The 20699-nt window shown below is 39.0% G+C and overlaps 2 protein-coding genes across 3 annotated transcripts in view; both read left to right on the top strand.

Annotated features, from left to right (window-relative positions):
- Positions 1–8501, top strand: part of LOC109964459 (sodium-coupled neutral amino acid transporter 3-like) — a 33295-nt gene extending 24794 nt beyond the window's left edge. For both annotated transcript variants that reach the window (XM_020607758.1, XM_020607757.1), the window contains 7 exons: positions 813–944; positions 1772–1851; positions 2488–2588; positions 3089–3213; positions 3333–3477; positions 4375–4478; positions 5919–8501. In XM_020607758.1, coding sequence (XP_020463414.1) covers positions 813–944; positions 1772–1851; positions 2488–2588; positions 3089–3213; positions 3333–3477; positions 4375–4478; positions 5919–6023 — 792 coding nt within the window. In that variant the 3' untranslated portion in view covers positions 6024–8501. The remainder of the gene's footprint in view (positions 1–812; positions 945–1771; positions 1852–2487; positions 2589–3088; positions 3214–3332; positions 3478–4374; positions 4479–5918) is intronic.
- Positions 8502–10048: 1547 nt separating this feature from the next.
- LOC109964464 (guanine nucleotide-binding protein G(i) subunit alpha-2-like) overlaps positions 10049–20699 on the top strand; it is a 66315-nt gene continuing 55664 nt past the window's right edge. Inside the window, exon 1 of the mRNA XM_020607766.1 lies at positions 10049–10884. Within this exon, the coding sequence (XP_020463422.1) occupies positions 10767–10884 (118 nt within the window). The 5' untranslated portion in view covers positions 10049–10766. The remainder of the gene's footprint in view (positions 10885–20699) is intronic.

Raw genomic sequence — 20699 nt, 5'->3', positions numbered from 1 at the left:
CCAGCTACACATCATGTCTTGCTTCTTGCTCCTGTCCTGTTGGCAGAGACCTCAAGGTAGGCACATTCAGATGTGCTGGGATCTGCCTGTAACAAGATGTTTCTTTTTTTACCCTGCCCCACCACTTCTTTAGTATTCCCCGCTCTCTTTACTCATCACCATAGACTAATGTTTGCATGCTGCTGTTCCAGGCTGTGCTGGTTCTCTATCTCTGACCTAGTTTTGGCTGTGTGAGCTGTAATCCACACATTGATGCCTCTCTTTCTCTGGCTCTCTCTGTGTCATATTTTCTGCCTCTCTTTATGCTAATTTTTCCCTGTGGCTGTGTCCATATTGAACCGTGAACAATGGGCTAACGGCAACACTGCACATAAGCCTGATTCACATGAAGACAACTTGGACTTGTGTATATTCATCTTTATTTTTGTACATTCTGTACTTTTATATACACTTCCAGTCAAAGGTTTCAACACACTTTCCCAGTTAATTGAATGAGAAGGTGTGTCGAGACTTTTGACCGATGGTGTACATGTACATACATGTATACTGCTCTACAGTATGTTCATACATTGTATACTATACATTTTCCACCATTGCTCTGTCATTGTTTATATGTACATATGTCATTTATACTGCATTAATATTTATTTGTAAATGTGCTAATTTTTGCACATCTGGTTAGATGTTAACTGCAGATCCCTGGTTTTGTACAAGTGCTCTCCACAATGACAACAAAGTTGAAACTGATCTGATCTAATTTTGTCCCACAGCATTTCTTTCTGCTCAGTGCCTCTCTCCTCTGCACTGTATAGGTCATCTACAAGAAGTTCAACGTCTCGTGTCCATTTGTGGACTATAGCAATAGCACTGCCGGTGGGCCAAATGTCACTGTTTCACATCAAGACCCTGCCTGTATTCCCAAAATGGCCAACCTCAACTCACAGGTATGTGCATGCATGTCATTCAGTCTGAAACTGCAAAACCACCTCCACCACCATGGCCACTGACAGCTCCCCACTTGTGCCATAGTCATCTTCAGCATGTTGCCAGTGACAGTTTCACAGTCCAAGCATGGAGATTACATTTGGTTTGATGCACTCACTTGCCATCAAGAGGAGAACACGGCTTTTATCAAGCTGTTAATGACAGAAAATAGTCTGTGATTAATGCAAGGCTCAACGGTGGATAGTGACCTCTAAGCTGTCGCAGAAAAGTAAAATTTGCATTGGCATTTTCTTGCTTACAGTGAGATCATCAAAGTCTGCCCTTTGTGGGTCGAAGAGATGGGTAATGAGTGAAATGGGAAAAGGCCTGACATTTCTCAAAGTACCTTCATTTTTTACCTAGAGTACATGCCTTCACAACAGGACAGGACTCTTGAAACACTCTTAATCATAGCTCCTGGCTTAAATTAGTTTGATTGTACCAGTATAGCACTTACTGAAACAATTTTACTTTTTCAGGAATTAGCAAATACTGACTAACTGTTTTTGAGTTTTATAAAATCCTATCGAGTCTCCGTTAACATTTCTTAAAGATGTGAGACTTTGCTAAACCAGGCTAGTAAGGCCAGTCCCTGCTGCTTAGCAGCTTAGGCATACTTAAATAGGCAAAAGCTGGTTTGTGGCCAACTTCAAGTTAATCACAAGGAAACAATTAGCTCTCTGTGATGTGTCTGACGGAGTAATGGGCAGCAAAGAGCGAGGTTGGTGGTAAGACGTCTGGGATGGTGCTGCTGTATCTATGGTGACCTGTTGGGGTTCATTTTCAGACGGCCTACACCATACCCATCCTGGCGTTCGCCTTTGTGTGCCACCCTGAGGTCCTGCCCATCTACACAGAGCTGCGCAAGTATGTTCTCACAATGAAAATCTCCTGCCAAGTTTTGGACAAGAAATCAGTTGCATAACAGTGTGGAAAGCTAGTCTGTCTGCTGTCTGCTTGGCTCATCATAAGTTAGTCACATGCACTGCTTTCACTTGATTTTGAGTTGGCGCTGCTTGTATGATGTACCATGTTGTTAGTTTAAATTTATCATCTTGTCTTGAACCACTGTTGCTTGTTTCCCTGAGATTAAATTGGATGCGTTGTTGAAATCTTTGTGTAGCCCTGCATCTGAACATGGTATTATATTGTAACGTAGTCTGAATGGAAGAAGAAGCTGGTGACAGAAGTTGCCTTTTTGTGCGCTCCCTGGAACCGCTTTTATCATAAAAACACACAAATGATGGCAAACGCACTGAACACAGAACACAGTACACAGACTGAACACAATTCTTGCCAACCCCGAACTACATTTTGCCCGCCCAGAAGGGTATTATGGGGGATCCTGCCAACTGTCTCTCTTCCCCCTAACGCTACAATATAGTAACCGGGTTACATGCTTTCTGAATGGACATAAAACAGTATTTTGCTAGTGGATGCCCTGATGTTGTGTGTATGTGTATTTGTGTGTTTGCTGTGTGTGGCAATATTTTCTGATTTCAGTGCCACCAAGAAAAAGATGCAGCATGTGGCCAACATCTCCATTGCAGTCATGTACTGCATGTACTTCCTGGCTGCTCTTTTTGGATACCTAACTTTCTATGGTGAGGCCTGGTCTTCCTCTCATAATGTAGAATATGCCTCTCACTTTCTTTATCTGGAATTGTCGTTCTGTTAGGACTTTTGTTACAGTGCCTCATTTTGCTTCTTAATTTTTAATCCATGTTTTCAATCAGTTAATTATTGTTGTTTTCATATTGGCATAATATAAAGTCTGAATAAAGCATCATGATGCATTTACCCCCTCTAGTGGTCATACTGTAGGTATTACAGTAAGTAAATTAACTACTTGCACTGCTTACTGTAATCTGCTGCACTAAAAATGCATCACAATTTATAAAGATATTATTAAATGCATAAGTCAGTTTTACCTACATTTGGAAATACTAATCAAATATAATTTTGTCATACAGATAACATATTAAAATATATTTTTATATGCAATCTCTGTTTATATTCTATGTAATTTTTTTTGTACAAGTGATGTTTTACTGGGTTCTTCATCCTGAGATCTGTTGTGTTTTCCTCCTTCTATTTTTTCCAGGTGAAGTGGAAGCAGAGCTGCTTCACACCTACAGCCGTATTGACCCATATGACACTTTGATCTTGTGTGTGCGTGTAGCTGTGCTCACTGCCGTCACGCTCACTGTACCCATCGTGCTCTTTCCTGTAAGTGTGTTTTTTGCACCCATACCTCTGGCAAATTATGATGTTATCTTCTTCATGTAGTAACTTTACATTGTTAAAATAGTGAATCCATTGAACATTGCCTTTTTTTAAACTATAAGGTAAGGAGGGCAATTCAGCAGATGGCGTTTCCCAACAAGACCTTCTACTGGCCTCGCCACATCATCATTGCCTTGATTCTGCTCATTTTCATCAACCTGCTTGTCATCTTCGCCCCCAACATCCTGGGCATCTTTGGTATCATTGGTAGGTTAGATCGCTCTGTGACAAGGGTGGATTTGATGCATAAACCAACATCATTTAGACTCTTAGTACTGTAGATGAGGCCTCCCTGACGAATCCTAGATAGCTTTCATGTTGTTGAAGTCTAGGTTAATTCTCCTAATTATTTTACACAAACACAACAGTTCTTAAAATGAGCCCTTATCTTGAAGTCAGTCTCAGTTTTTACAGTATTGAGGCTTTACATTTCTCACCCCAGAGTGTAGAATACTTCAGCATTTGTGATGTGAACAAAGTCATCCCCCTATATTTAAAGACAAGCGATCTCTAAATATAGCAACATGCTTACACACTGCATATAATATATGTAAAATTCCTTTTACATGAGTGTTCACTGGCAGTTGGAAATTTGAAGTTGTTAGTAAACAGGCAAGAAGAATTACACTGTAAACAGTTTGAGCTATGAGGCGACAAATGGTAAAATTAATCTATAGCTACAAAAATGTATGGCAGACTGGAGCCACCATCAGTCTTGCAGTTCTAGAGGTAACTTATTCTAACACACAGTTTAATTAGGATATTGAGAGCAGCAATTAAAGATTTGGAAAGAGATTTATTTCACTGTCCCTGGACTTTGGTGGTGGGTAATGAGCACTACTTTTACAGATAGCGTTCAACAGGCTTATTCCCATGTAGAACATTACATTCAAAAGCCTCATATCATCAGTATTCATTTCTGCTAGTGGAATAAAATAAATATAAACAAATTCTTTCACCCCCTTTTTTCTTTACTTATTTCCACAACCTTCCTTTGTGCAGTACTGTCAGACTAGCAGCAGCACTTAATGAGACCTGAAGGGAGTGAGAATTCATGGAGATTTAGTTTCATGAATAATTCTGTGTGCTTTGTCTTCTTCCTAGGTGCCACATCTGCCCCTTGTCTCATCTTCATCTTCCCTGCTGTGTTCTACATTCGTATTGTACCCAAAGAAGAGGAGCCGCTGCGCTCTGTGCCCAAAATCCTGGTGAGCATCACATGAGAATATAAAAAAAAACTAAGTTCAGTTTAGTTATGTTTATTTTAGCTTAGGTAAGGTTACACAAAGCTAATTTAAGATGATGGGACTAAAATGTGCCATTAATATACAGCAGATGCTCTGTGGGTTGAAAATCACTAAAACAGACAAGGAATAAATTTACAAATGGAACATATGATAAACAGAAAATGGATTGACAATTGAGTGGTATATAGCTTTTTTTAACAGTATTGTTTTTTTCAGTGACAGCTACTTTGAGTTGTCTGAGGGGGTTAAAGGTGTTTAAAATCTAAAACTAATTTAGACACAGTGACACCATGGGCTCTATTTTCCTGCCAGTGCAATTTCTGCTTTGCTGCATTCACAGTGTAATGTTGGTGCTCACTTTGACCCAACATAGTGATAACGTAACACCTGCTCAGACCACCTCTTATTGCGGTTGCAGGTGTATTTGCAATTTTCCTGATGAGCACCTAGGCTGGGAAGCACCAGATCAGTTACACACATGGGATACACCGACTTAAAATGAACCCTTCAATCCACAAGTGATCTGCAGGAATTCACTCTGCACATTGTATTTTATATCACGAAGATTATTTTTAAATAGGGTAAACTAGCTCTCAGTATGTGGCTATAGATATGAATATAGTAACAGTGTTAGCGCGGTAAGGACGCACCATCTCTAGCCTTACAGGATGCAGCCAGAGGTGATCTACAGCTGGTGTTTGGGAATCCAAATTCATGTAAAAAAATTACACATAATAACACATGACAGCAGCTCATGAGCTGAGACAAATAACAAACACCCTATCTTTCCAGGTTGTGACATCAGTGACATCAGTCAGTCAGGTTTCTGCCCTGCTCTTTAAAGGAGATGAGAGGAGCTGGTTTGACTGGACATTACTAAAGCCAGCCCCGACTCCACCTGCTCATGATTTATTCCTCCTTCTAATAATGTGTACCCCCTGGAGTTTAGACGTGAGTTTAGCACAGCACCTTCTTGCAGGAAAATAGAGCCCCAGACTGAAAAACTGTATTTTGCTGCCCTCTCTGGTTTCCCCTCGACCATAACCAGCTGCTGGTTGGGTACGATTCACATGTCATGCACCAGCATGGTGAGAAGTTAAGTTAAATAAAAGGTTATCAACAGCAAAAACAAATAAGTTATCATATAAAGGACCCTGTAAAAAAATGAATATAATTTCATATGTTATTATTGGCTTTTATAAAATTCTCAAATTGATATCATTATTAGCATCAGAGGTTCAGCAATGTGTGGGCTTTTTACCTGCATATGTAAAGTAACAGTTATACTCACTCATATATTTAATGATTTACTGTGGATATTGCACTGTAAATGTCATGACAGTGTTTAAAAATGCACACAGTTAATGTTCTCTGTCACTCTCATCACATGCTCTCTTTCAGGCCGCCTGTTTTGCTGGGATAGGCTTCCTGTTTATGATAATGAGTCTCAGCTTTATCATCATTGATTGGACATCAGCCACCAGCAAAACCAGCAATGGTCACTAGGCACTGCCTTCCTTTTTTTTCAGGTTTTATATTGTTGATTTAGATTTGTGTTGTAATGTTACAGTTTTTATTTTGGACCATGTTTGATGTATGATGCCCTATCTTTTCGGTATATTAGCCACAGTAGAGGGGATTAGATTTCAGGATAGCTCTCTGTCCCTCCGGAAATGCACTCACTCTAATGACGTTACATTGCACTGTAGATCCTGCCATACAGTGACTGCAAATCCAGGCCAGTAGACTTTCTTTTAAAGTTGATAGTGAAGTCACTGAAAGGTCAGGCGCATTAAGATTAAAGCTGACAACTGGAGGCTGTGCCTTGTAATGTGGATATAAAAAACTAAATGTAACACTGTAGCAGTGTAGGATGCCACGGCCTTTATGCCCCTTTCCCTGTAATGGCTGTGACATTTTGCCACCCCTTGCTATCCATGTCTTTCCTAAAATGATCTGCAAACTGCTTCTCAGATTATAATCCACAGTCTGAGTGACCTCTCTTTTAACTGTCTTGAGTGAAATTCATTGAATGATAGATAATTATTTTATGATTTTTATGACTATTATAATCATTATTGTTCTAAGTTATTTGAAAAACTATATCTTTGTAATTCTGTGCACCTGAAGAAGAAAGTAATAGCAAAAGTGATTGCACAGATAGAAAGATGTGTTAAAGGAATAGTTCAGTATTTTGTGAAATGCACTTACTAGCTTTCTTGTTGAGAGTTAAGTGACACCATTCTCACAGCAGCTGGTTAGTTTAGTTTAGCATAAAGACTGAAAAATGTTGAAACGTTCCTTTTAAGATATGCAGCCTTTAGCTCCAATTAACAAGTGCTTCTGTTCTTTATTTTAAGGTTTGGAGGTGTTAAAACTGTCACCTCTGCCAGAGCAGGGTGTAAAGCCACAACATATGTGGTGTTGAGCACATTTATCTTAACATTCCTACACAGTATGATCAAGATGTATATTTTTTATTAATAATGATGAAAACCTCAGACGATGTATGGACTGATGAGATGATCCTCAGCTAATTCTAACTGAGGTGGTTGATATCAGAGAGACAGGTTTCAGGTCAGGAGCACTTCTAAAAGGTTCTTGTCTGTTCAGATCATTATATAAAAGAATACCTATATTGTGCAAAGAGATTTTCTTTTTCAGTGTTACTGTGTACATGATAGTGATAAATGGTACTGAAGACATTATCATATGGATTGTACAGATCAAAGTGATAAATGAAATGAAGAGAAGAAAGTTACCACTCAGTGTTCATCATCATCGAGTAGGGATGCTTTTTACCTGGAAGATTTGATGAGTTGATTCTGGACACTGGATATAATCAGAGATAACCAAAAGATGAATCAAACAGCAACAGGGTCACTTCATGAAGTGGTTTGTAATTGTTTGGTGTAAATACTTCTGTATCCAGCACAAGCTTGATCCCTAATGGAAACGACAGACATGGGATTACTGTCTCTTTCACAGTCTTGAAAAATTGGTGGTTAGCAATAGCACTTATGCTGATAGCACAACTTCTTGTAGCCTTTAATAAGTTGAAACACAAGCTAATCATTTGTTAGAAGTGCTCACATTTGCTAGATTGCTTTTTATGACTAACTTAATCAATCTAATGTTGATTGCAAGAAAATTTACAGTGTATCAATGGTATAATACAGATGTCTTCTCAAACATTACTTGAAATAATGTTAAGCTTAGCCTTCCTGTGAGCCCCTGCAATCATTAGCTTCCTCTTGTTGTCCGTTTTGTAGATAAAACAACAAATTAGTTGGATGTACTATTGGAGGTTTTTATGGTGTCTGTGTGTTGTGTAAAAAAGAAAACATGGCTCCACTGTATTTGAACTACACTACCTATATGCATTTGTGTTGTTAAACCTGGACCTATACTCTATAATTCAAGTATTTGTCTCCTACTTGATAGCCTACATTAACAGTTTTAAACGTCATATTTAATGGTGTTTTGAGTATATCAGTTGAATCTGATTCAGTGATGAAATGCAAGATACAAAACACAGTTAATCATTGTAGTGTTTTCTTATGTTTGTCTTTTGTTGTCAGTGGTAAAGTTTGGGTAATTTCTGACTTCCTTGCTGCTTGCTGGTAAACAGCGACATACTAACTTGGAGTTGTTAGTGAGCTGGTGTACTTGTCTACATTTTATTACTTTTGTAATGATGAAATTATTGCACCAGACCACAGTGAGTGGGGTATGGCTAACTGACTATTGTTCTGTGATTTTGCTACACAGCAAACCTCTTTTAACCAATTTTTATTTGATTAAATCTAGGCATTTGGTTGTCTTTATGTATGCAGAGGGAATCATCTCTGTCAGCCACTGGGGTGTAATTTGGCTATACTGTATGTATGATAAAGCCATTGGTAAATAAATGAGTATCATGAACTGTTTTTCAATGCTGCACACACAAAATGCTTCAAAACCTCACAATATGCAAAACAAAAACACAAAGCAACACATTGAAGGGATACACTATGCTGGTGGCTGATACAAGATGTTCCCTGAGAACCTCTATTTAGATCTCCGTGGTGTTATTCTCCCTTTTTGTGTGAATTATTGAAACATGTATGATTGAATAGTAACATATTAAATATTGACATTGGCCAGCAGTTATAAATAATGTATATAAATGTATACCCTTTATATTCTATATGCATATCTAGTTTGTATAATGTAAATAGCAATCAAAGTTCTAGTCCAATTAAAAATATAAATGTAATCATTTTCAATGTGCTTTAAAACTTTTTGTCCTTCAATTCATTTTTATTTTCTTGTATCTCTATATATATTTTAATATGTCGCTGGCAGTTACTGTACTGTAAACAATGTTGCAATAAAGATAATGAGGTAACATAACCTTCATCTGCTATATGACAATAAGGACACAGATTTCTAAGATGTTTATATGATAGTCTTGGAAATGTAAGACTTAGCAGTAGTTGCCCTATATTTTTTATTCCTGTGTAAAATACTTTTGGCATCTATTTTCATTAAAATGCTAAAATTCAGTGACCTTGAACATCCAGTCTGTTTTGATCGAATGGGGGTAAGCAGCTGCAGCACAACCTGAAATTTAAGGCAAATATTTGTCAAGAAGGATAAATTTTATGCTTTACAGATGCATATAATTTTACTTCACTTAAATGAAATAGTTTGTCCCCTTGGATGAAAAATATACATAATTTAAATCTTTATAAGACTGGTACAAAAATAGTGTAAACAGTGAAGAGAGTTCACAAACAGTTCATTAATCTCTTGAAGGAACAGGAGTCCACAAGGTGACACTATAGAGCTGTGGTAGGAATTAACTACAGCGCTATGTATGTGTAATGTACTATAACATAATATCAGGGTTTTGTTAAGTGTCTATTTGAAGTGAAGTTTTTACTTCATGCTGCCATAGCATTTAAGTCCTTCTCTTTAACTGCTGCTGTGGTTGTGAGTATCATCAGTTATTTGCTTAAACCAGTTTGGATTACCAATATTTAAAATACATTGACCACAAACACCATAGCAAAGTTGTAGTTTTTATGTGGCTTAATAGAAAATCATGAGGCTAAAACTTTTACACCTAATTTAGTACTTATGCTGGTTTTAAATGCATATTTATACTGTAGATTCTGGAGTTTAGTGTTGGAGGCCTAGAAGTCATTTTAAAGAGTTTCAAACAATTAGGCCTAATTTAACTTTTTAACAATAAAAAACATATCAGATACATGATGGTACAATCTTCACCCACCCTATTTGTGTTTTGTCATTTCAGAATGTACAGTATTTAGTGGTAATTGGCGCTATTAATAGTCACGAATACCTGGTGTATTAAACAAATAAAAAAAGAACACCATGAATACCCGATTTTGCCACTTGGATCTTAGGTAGATCTTGAGTAGATCTTATGAACTGCAGTGCTTAACCCTAATGTTTTTGAAAGATTTTGGAGGAACTGTGCAGCTCGTTGACTACATTTCCCATGAAGCACTCGAAGTGGGCGTTCTATACTGTGACGGTCGGCCCTGGCTGGTGGGAGGTGACGGCGCTGTCTCCCTGTTCGTCGGGCGAGTGGGGAACTTTACGGCGGCTACGGGTGTGGCTTCAAATGAGATAAATCTCAACGTGGGGTAAAGAATGCCTAAGGGCAGCAGGCTTTAAAACAACAACGATATATGACAGCAAGGACAATTATCGTCTAAAAAGTGGCGCGTGCGTATCCGATAGCCTAACTGGCACCAGGAATCAGTGTGTTCGGTTTTCAACAGCTGGAATACTTTTTTGGCTGAACTTCGTGGCCCGTTTTTGTGTGATTAACCTACTCTGATGGTTTGTTGTAGGAACTACCGAATTAGCTAAAAGTCAACCGTCCTGAAAAAGTTGCTCAGGTTTTTCCCCCCGTCACTAATCAACTTCTCTGCGCTCACAAGAAACCGCCAATGCTGTCTAACTGATTGGAAAACCAACGAGTGTTTGGGAATTTAGCTGCATAAGAAAAAACCGATTTCACGTCGCAGAAGGAAATCGTTATTTTTTATGATTCTTGTTTGGTCTCGCGGATGAACGGACGTCGTCACGTTTGTCGCCACTTTTCAAAAGGGGAAGTCGCCTTACTCAACTTCAACCCTTGCTCTTAAATAAGGGGGTTTCGGACTTAACCGTTATTTTTCCCAGGTGATATTTTCCCACTAAACAGCAGACCTGAAGCGTGCACTAGGAACCATGGGCTGTACAGTTAGCCAGGAAGATAAAGCCGCGGCCGAGAGGTCAAAAATGATTGATAAAAACCTGAGAGAAGATGGCGAGAAGGCGGCGAGAGAAGTGAAACTGCTGCTTCTGGGTGAGTTGTCTGTCACAACACTGACACTGGTTGCTGAAGGGCCACATTAATGTCTCAATCGAGTTATGCGACAGCACTTAGTCGTTTGTACTAATACGACGCATTTTTTTTATTCAATTCTTTAACTAATGCTATTTTTTATAACTTATCTTGTTCCCTCAATCATATGGCCATCGTACTCATTCATGAAGTGTTTCTCTCTGATGTGTTTGGGCCGAGTGTTTCCTTCCCCCACCTCCTGAAGAGACAAACATGCAGTGGTAATGCCAGTCCTGTGAACTTGGCCTGCCACTGCATGTCCTTGTGTACTTTGCCTTCATTCTAGGGTCTGTTTTGACATAAACATATGAGTTGTACTGAGAATGTTTGGGTAAGTTTGGAGTTAAAACATCACCCTGGATCACGTGCTTATTTTTGATGTTTTTTTTTGGACAGCGGTTTGGTCACAGCAGGACTGGACTGAGGGGCAGGGTCTACTTTATAATGAGTGGGCTGCTGTTTGGATAGAGGGTGAACAGCCCTGACTGTTCACGCACACAAATGCATAACACAGAACAACCAGTTGAAAACATTGCTTGGTAGAATGATGCTTTCCCAGGCTTTGAAACATCTCCCTGGTTCTGTTTAACTATCTGAGTAGTTGAACATGCTGGCTCTTGAGTTTGCTTCCCACATTCTTATTATGCTACCTGCTTTTATATGAAACAAGGATCTTTAAAGCTTTTAAAGCTTCTTGTTATGCAACTCACAAATGCAGAGAGAAAGCAGGAAATTCTCTTTGGCAGCGTAACCACTAATTTGTGTGAATTAAAAGTTGATATAAGGACATTGCTGTAATGGTGATAAGTTTTGCCTCACGCTCACTGATTTACTCTCCATAAGTTACTCCCGTTTTTGTCCCAAGGGAATCAATGCAGTTTTCTATACTAACATTTTCTTATCAGAATCAGCTTTATTGGCAAGGTGTGTTGATGTAAGTACGGTAAATTACGACATGCCAGAAAATTAACACCCTATTTATACCATGTGTAAACCGGAGTTAATTTGGTGTAATTTAGTGAATTTAGCACTTAGTGAAGACCATACATTTTGTAAGAGTTTGGTGATCCCAGAATAACTGAACTGATATGTCATTCACGTCTTTGACAGAAAACAAAAAAAATGTGTTTCAAGTGATAGGAAACACATACTGTGTTTTTTTTTTTTTTTTGTCCTGGGTCTTTGAAGACATGGCTGGTTGATAATTACATACTCTGCTCTGTACAGCAGGTTTCATATCAGTAATTACCATCTGGTGCAGTGCATGAAGGTTGACGAGGATTATAGAAGAGGTCTGAATCTAAACTGAGGGTTCATGAATTTGTGCGTAAAGATTCAAAATCTCTCAAGTGAAAATTTCCCTTTCATGTGCATTTTGAAAAACATGCCACAGCGTGCACTGGTTGCATCCGGAAGTAAACCTGGAAGGTTTTGTGAAGCATTTCTGGTCTCTAAAAGTAAAATTACATTAGCTGAGGAGTAAATGCAATTGTGCATTCATTTTACCTTTGAAATTGGAAAAAAAACTGCTTTTGACACTGAACTCCTCTTAACAGTGGTGTTCTGTTCTGACTGTCCTGCTAGTAGACTTTACTTAATGCCACTGCTTTGGTTTAATCACACTATACATTTTTGGAAGACCTAATCCACTGAATAAAGGATGCTGTGTTGAGTTTGCAGTCATAGCAGAAATCATAATTGATCTTTGCCTGACAGAGATGTCACTTCCTTCCGGAGGTGCTACGTCACACCTCTTTTTTTTTTTTTTTTACGTCTGCCACTATGATATCTGTTGCAAAAGCTGAGACAAGTCTCATGGTTTTCTTCACAGCATGCCGGTAAGCAGTCTGTACATGATTCACTGTTAGTCTGTACAAACACTTCAATGTTAATTGTACATAAACACATTTGCTTAGAGGCCTGACAGACAGTGCTGTTATGTAAAAACAATGACATACTGAATGTACACATGCAGCTTGATGCCACAGTAGAATGGGACATCTGCTATGTAGACAATGTATTAAAATATCTTCAGTATGTGCACACATTAAATAAGTGTGCAGCATGTATTTGGTGGAATACACCTTTTGTCTCTACAGCTGGAAAATAAAATACATTTATCAGCTTACAAAAGGTTAAAAATGCTGCTAGGTTCTTAGAAGAGAAACAACTTGGTCTGTTTTGAGTATTAAAACCATTGATATGGCAGCACTGTTATTCAGGTTGTTGCTACAGAGTTGAATTATCTTGGGTCCCATTATATAACTCCTCATGCACTAAGGCCTCCACATGTAACAATGTAATGCTGACATATGGTTTACCCTGCAGCTGGTTTAATTCATTGTCAAAGCATCAAATGGTTATTGAAGGTGGCAGCCACGTAACATTGCTCATTGCTCTTTTTTTTTTTTCTCTTCCCTAAATACTGGTCATTATTATGAACCAGTGGCTTTTTTAAAAACCACAGACAGAAGAAAAAAACACATGATATGAAACCAGTCATTTCCTCTGCCTCTGTTGTGTGCATGAGGATGCTTGCTGATTAATCTTCACATTTTGCTAAAGCCTTAGTTACAAAGTAGGGAGTGCCAGTGATCACTGGAGCAGTTGTATCATGTGGACTAAAACTAAATTATCAAGGTAGCTACGTATACACACAAAAATTTGAAATTAAAAAAAAAAAAAAAAAAAAAAAAAAAAACAATTATGACACACTGAGCGTCCTCGGGGATAAACTTTAGCCGTGACTGTCTTGGCTATCTTAGTGACAGCTACCTGGAGTTTGCCAGTGTACCTTTTTTTAAAATGGTATTTGAGCCCCCCACTAACATATTGCATGATCTTTATCAAAGTCATGCTTCTGCCTACCTTTTATAGGGAAGTATCACCAGTCTTGATATTCCCAAAGTAAAAGCCCTAAATAAAGCAGGGTTATAAAACAGTACTGTGCAAAAGGCTTACGCCACCAGTAGTTTTGCTATTTTAGCAAGGTTGTACATGAAACATGTACACAGTTTTGCAAAACACAATTTAATTCAAATTAATTTGATTTGTATAGCACCAAATCACAACGAAGGTTATCTCAGGACACATTACAAAGTAAGGTCTAGACCGTACTTTTATTATTATAGAGGGAAACACCCATAATAATAATAGGCTTTTACAGTCCAAAGTAAGCATTTAATTGTGCCCCCCCTTGCACTTAGCACAGCTTGAATTCCTCTAGGAAACTGTCTTGACACTATGACAGACCCTCCACCATGTTTCACTGAAGGCTGCTACCACCTCTCCCCAACTCTTCTTCACACATACTGTTGACGACTGGGATCAAGTATTTCAAACCTCCATTCATCACTCAATGAGGCTCTTTTCCACTAATCTTCACTCCAGTCTTTGCAAGCTTTTGCGTATCTCAGCCTTTTCTCCCTGTCCCCCTTCTGAAAAATTGGTTTCTTGGTTGCTGTCCTTCCACAAAGGCTGTTCCTGATCAAGTGTCTTTGGACTGGATCAACCTGGCATCCAGATGAAGCTGTCAGATGCTGAGCCAGGTCCTTGCTGGAGTTTCTCTGGTCTCTCAAAGAAGTAACTGAGAAATTTCTCATCAGATTTTGACAGTTACTTAGTCTTCCACTTCTGTCTTTGTCCTTGACCTCTTCAGATTCTTCATGTTTCTTTAGAACAGCTTGAATACCACATCCTAGGACTTTTGCAAAGTACTGCGTGTATAAATACATTCTTTCTTACATCACCTGATCTGAGGTGTGACCACAGTGCCCATCAAATAAACATCTGACATGAAAATAGTTGCAGGTTATCTTTTCAATAATGGTGTGTTAAAGGCTCAGTCAGTAAAGTGTTTCATAACTCATCTTTTAAACCGTGTTTGAATACAGTCTTTATTTAGAAGGTACCTTTTAAAAAATGAAAATCTGTTTACTATAAGCAGGTAATTTAAAAACAGTATACAGCTTTTGAATATATGCACACACTACTTGCTTCAGTCCCTGCATAGCTTTCCTTTGAGAATTAAGTTTTTAAAATATATTTATTTATTAATGTATGAGTTATTGTCAGGTTTTTCCTCGTAATGAAAGGACACAGTCAGGCACTTCAGGGTGATACTTTTGCTAACATAATTGTATTAGGTTGTAACCACTGTCATACATCTTCAGGGGCAGTTTCCTCCTGTGTGTTCCCGGAGAAAGTTTCATTAGGTAACACTCTCATAGCTTTGCACTGCAGATGCAGTATTGATCAGAAAGAAAACACTTATTTCAACTAACTCAGCCGCTGCTGCCAAATCTAAACAGAGCTAAGCAGGAAAATCTGAACTATTGTTGGAGTATGGTTAGAGAAGCGGAGAGCTCAAGCCTCTCTCTGATTTGATCTTTGCTAGTTTGTACTTAGAGGTGTTTAACTGGTGTGCAAAATGCTCCTTGTCCCAATTTGTTTCATTTCCTTACATGCCAATTTGGTTCCATGGAAGTGATTTGGAAAGGACAGCAGATAAATAAAAGCAAGAATTTAAAAAGTTGTTGTAAATAGCATTTCAAAATGATTTTGCAGTATTTGTTAAAACAAAAGCCAAAATAATTTACATTTTACATAGGACATAGTGCATCTTGTGCTAAATCAAAGAGTTAAATTTTAGAGGCACATTCTAGCCCGAACCTAAGTCGCTAGTACAGCCACCTACTGTAGACAGTCATGTTTGACTACACAAGGTGATGCGTCATGCTACTGAGCAGCCCATGTGGGCAATACTGCCTAGACACTGAGTTCTTCCCTCTTATTAAAATCAGTAGAAGAGTTTTAGTGGGTGTCAGGTGTAATTACAGGAGGCTGATTCTGAAGACCTGGGGTTCTCTTGAGAAACAGTTGCACTGACTTGTTCCTCAGGTATACAGTGCAGTATGAACTTTCACAGCGCTCCAGGAAATTTCCTCTTAGCATCGGCTTCTAGACAGCAGCATTGTAAGCAATACCTACACAAGTAGTATTGGAAAAAATGTGCAAATTCTATTATATTTATCAAATGAGCTGCCACCCTGTTTTTGGGTGACTTGAAGTTGTTTACTCAACAGTCTGTACCACAGTGCTACTCAATTAGCTGTATGACGCACTGGATAGCAGATCTGTGTGTGTGTGTGTGTGTGTGTGTGTATGTGTATGTATGTGGATGGTCAGAATATCCTGCAATTATAGAGAGAGCTCTGAAGATAAAACCTGCTCCTGCAGACTGTGTGTCTCACTGAGTCCACTGGGACCGGGCTGCACTATCCTCTTTGCTCTGGAAATCCTCCAGCATGGTCTCAATCCCTGCCTCTACACAGGGCTTTATTCTACACGATTCCTTCTGCTTCATAAAAACACTAAAAAACATTACAGTGGCCCAGAGATGAGGTTTTAGTATGGAAAACCAGAATGTGCCCTCTGTGTGTGTGTGTGTGTGTGTGTGTGTGTGTGTGCACCTCCTTCCTCTGAGGTGTGTGTGGTGATGACTGTTATGAGTACAGCCCTCAGAATCAACTTGTTTATGGTCACCACAGCACAGGGTATGAAGGTATGGAACCAGATCATGAGCATAATGCAGTGTGAACGCCCTTTACCTCTGATAATGTGTTATGTGTAGGAGGGGGAAGTTGTTACTGCACCATGCAGGCATGCAGACAGTCTTGCACAGACACGGTAACTGTTACAAAGGGCGGCTGTAGCTCAGGAGGTAGAGCAGACGATTCTAAGGGCCCGCGAACTTTGGGGGCCCACAGTCTGTGGGTAGAGGGCCCAACTTCAGATTTTTTTCATAGGGCCCAAAACTGCTAGCAGCGCCCCTGCTACTAGATATGTAGATATGATCTTGGTTTAAGCTGCTAAGTTTTGAAGTCTTCTGCATTGAGACATCAACTACCAGCGCATTGCAAAAAAGGTGAATAGCATTTCCTTTGGAGCACAAAGTGCTGCAACATCACATTGTTTTACCAGAAATGATGTAATTTTGGTTCTTTCGGACAATTGGTACACTTCACTTTTCAATTTAGTCTTTTCTACCAAAGGTAAAAAACAACAACTGCTAACTGTTAGCAAGTTGTCAATAAGGGTGGTGAGGAGATGATGATATTATTCTAAGTGGCATATAGTTTCATGAATACGGATGTGATGAGATCTCATGCCACAAGAGCTTGCAATATTAAAGTGTGAGGATATTCCTCATTGAGGCAAAAGCAGTCAAGAACCCCCCAAGTTGCCTGTGATGGCAGTGCGTACGCACGCAGCGGCTCCAAACTAAATTTTGTTGTAGGTGTTACAATGACAGTAAAATAAAGCTTCTTCTTCAGTCTCACAATATCGGTACATAACAGAACCAGAGCAGCAAAGTGATGTACATTCACATTAACACAACTCCCTGCTGTGTTTTAATGCACAGGGCTGCGTTGGTTGGGGGTGAGGGGTTGCAGGGGGAGCGTAGTAGGTATGTAAGATACAGGCACGTTGTGAGGAGTCAACATGAGTAGCTTTGTTCATGTTTCCAGCCTGTGAACTTCCATTGTGTTTTGGTTAGCCATGCTGCTAAGGTAGCCTACTCTACCTTCCCACCAATTCTACCACCTGTGTGTCTGCACTGATAGATAAAAAACATAGTTTAACATCCAGTACTAATGAAAACACATGGTATGTTGTTATGGTGGGTTAATTGTGGCCCAAATTAGACAGTGAATAACGGTGAATGCTCATGTTAGCAAGATAAACAAAAGAGCCTTTCCCGGATGATGTCACAGTGCAGAGTCAAAATAGCATATACAGTTGAAGTCAGATGTTTACATTTACTTGGGTTGTGAACAAGCTCTTGTTTTTGCAAGTCAGTTAGAACATGTATTTTATGTATGACAGATTTTTTGAATTTATAATTCACTATATCACAATTCCAGCGGGTCAGACGTGTACCTTTAAACAGCCTGGAAGAGTCCAGAAAATGTCATGGTTTTAGAAGCTTCTGATAGGCTAATTGACATCATTTGAGTCGATAGGATGTGTACCTCTGGATGTATTTTAAGGCCTACCTTCAAACTCAATACCTCTTCATTTGATATCACGGGAAACAAGTTCTATATTGACAAAACCTGAAGGGCTGCTCGGCAAGGAAGAAGCTACTGCTCCAAGACCGCCATAAAAAAGGCAGATTACGGTTTGCAGTTGCACATGGGGACAAAGATCTTTTTCTTTACTTTTGGAGAAATGTCCTCTGGTCTGATGAAACAAAAATGTAACTGCTTGTCTATAATGGCCATTGCTATGTCTGGAGGAAAAAGGGGGAGGCTCCCAAACCGAAGAACACCTTCCTAACCATGAAGCACGGCGGTGGGGGGTGCTTTGCTGCAGGAGAGACTGGGCCACTTCACCAAATAGATGGCCTCATGAGGAAGGAAGATTATGTGGATATTGAAACATCATCTCAAGAAATCAGCCAGGGAGTTAAAGCTTGGTCACCAGTGGGTCTTCTAAATGGACAGTGACCCAAGCAGACTTTGAAAGCTGTGTCAAAATGGCTTAAGAACAACAAAGTCAAGGTATTGGGAGTGGCCATCACAAAACCCTGACCTCAATCCAATAGAGAATTAGTGGGCAGAACTGAAAAAGTGTGTGTGAGCAAGGAGCCCTACAAACCTGACTCAGTTTCACCAGTCCTGTCAGGAGGAATGAACTGAAATCCTAGCAATTTATTGTAAGAAGCCTGTGGAAGGCATTGCAACATGTTTGTTTGACCCAAGTTACACAATTTAAGGGCAATGCTATGAAATACTAACCAAGTGAATGTAAACTTCTGACCCACTGGAAATGTGATGAAATAAAGAAAAGGTGGAATAAATCTTGTTCTCTACTATTATTCTGACATTTCACATTCTTAAAATAAAGCAGTGATCCTAACTGACCTAAGACTGGAAGTATTTATAGGATTAAATGTCAGGAGTTGTGAAAAACTGAGTTTAAATGTATTTGGCTAAGGTGTATGTAAACTTCTGACTTCAACTGTATGGTCACACACAGCTTCAGTTAGAAGTTAGAATCTTTGCATAGTTCATGCACTGTTATAAGGTCTGAAGAGACGTGAACTCCTACAGGAGAGAAGCCAGTCGAGTTTCTGGCAAAACCTGTTACAGTGCTTGCATATTTTTGCCTTTTACTGCATATGATAATTCATATTCAGAAAGTAGAACTGAAGTCACGATTCAGTTCAGGGTGTTTAGTTAAAACATTTCTAAATGCACCTGCATTATTTAGCATTTTGGGGCTTTCATAGAAGACTATTTTTGCCATTGAAGATTTCTTAAAACTTGTTAAAATATTGTCTCATTCTTGTGAAACCAATATCATGTATTATCTCATTTCATGAGCTAAGTGTATCATCACACCCCCGTTGATGAGTTTTCTTAAATTTTTCTTTTGCAATGATGTGATCTTAATGACTAAAGTTTCACATCAAATGTATTATGGATACAGCAGACATCTCACTAGTGGAGATCTAAAAACATGTAAAACCAAATGTATCTGCATCACTAGGGATAAAAAAAACAACATTTTAATACAAATTTATAGTTTCTATGGGTTTAACTGCCCCTAATGCTCACCAGTGAGTAGTAGGCTTATATTAGATTTTGCTTTCATATTGTTCCCTAGGGCCAGAAAAACCTTTATTTTTTCAGTTTCAGCCCAAATGTAATTAACTTTATTCTGTAAATGTAAAACTCATACAGCACACTTTCTTTAATGCTGTTTCTTTTGTCAGAAACCTGAAAAAGCACAGTTCACTCCCCATGTTCTTGAGCCCTTCCCCTTCCCACCAACTACAGCTACTGTCAAAGTTTCCCTCTATATATTGCTTTAATTTTATTGTTCTTTTGGGAAGAGGGAAGTCAGGGGTGGGGACTTTGTTTATTTGACCATGTCATTAAACGTACTTATAGAAAGCCATTATTCCCTCTCTCCACTCCCACACTCCACTTCCTTCTTCTTGCCATTAGAGGAAATGAGCTCACTCCACTTCCTTTCCATTCTCAGCAGCTTTTTAATTAGTGGTTCACATGCGTGAACCATTGGGATGGGTGGTTGGTGGGCTTGGGTTATCCATACAGCTCATGGATCAGCTACGATCCTTTACACTATTAGTCAAAATGTTAACCATGAAAAGAAAATGGCTCATAGCAGAAAATGTCATGAACTAATATATACAGTGGGTACGGAAAGTATTCAGACCCCCTTAAATTTTTCACTCTTTGTTATATTGCAGCCATATGCTAAAATCATTTAAGTTCATTTTTTTCCTCATTAATGTACACACAGCACCCCATATTGACAGAAAAACACAGAATGTTTGACATTATTGCAGATTTATTAAAAAAGAAAAACTGAAATATCACATGGTCATAAGTATTCAGACCCTTTGCTCAGTATTTAGTAGAAGCACCCTTTTGAGCTAATACAGCCATGAGTCTTTTTGGGAATGATGCAACAAGTTTTTCACACCTGCATTTGGGGATCCTCTGCCATTCCTCCTTGCAGATCCTCGCCAGTTCTGTCAGGTTGGATGGTAAACGTTGGTGGACAGCCATTTTCAGGTCTCTCCAGAGATGCTAAATTGGGTTTAAGTCAGGGCTCTGGCGGGGCCATTCAAGAACAGTCACGGAGTTGTTGGGAAGCCACTCCTTCATTATTTTAGCTGTGTGCTTAGGGTCATCGTCATGTTGGAAGGTGAACCTTCGGCCCAGTCTGAGGTCCTGAGC

This window comes from Monopterus albus, unplaced genomic scaffold (assembly GCF_001952655.1).
Source record: "Monopterus albus unplaced genomic scaffold, M_albus_1.0 scaffold89.1, whole genome shotgun sequence".
NCBI classification, from domain to species: domain Eukaryota; kingdom Metazoa; phylum Chordata; class Actinopteri; order Synbranchiformes; family Synbranchidae; genus Monopterus; species Monopterus albus.
Note: the sequence above shows the minus strand (reverse complement) of the source record. Positions and strands in the feature narration are given on the sequence as shown.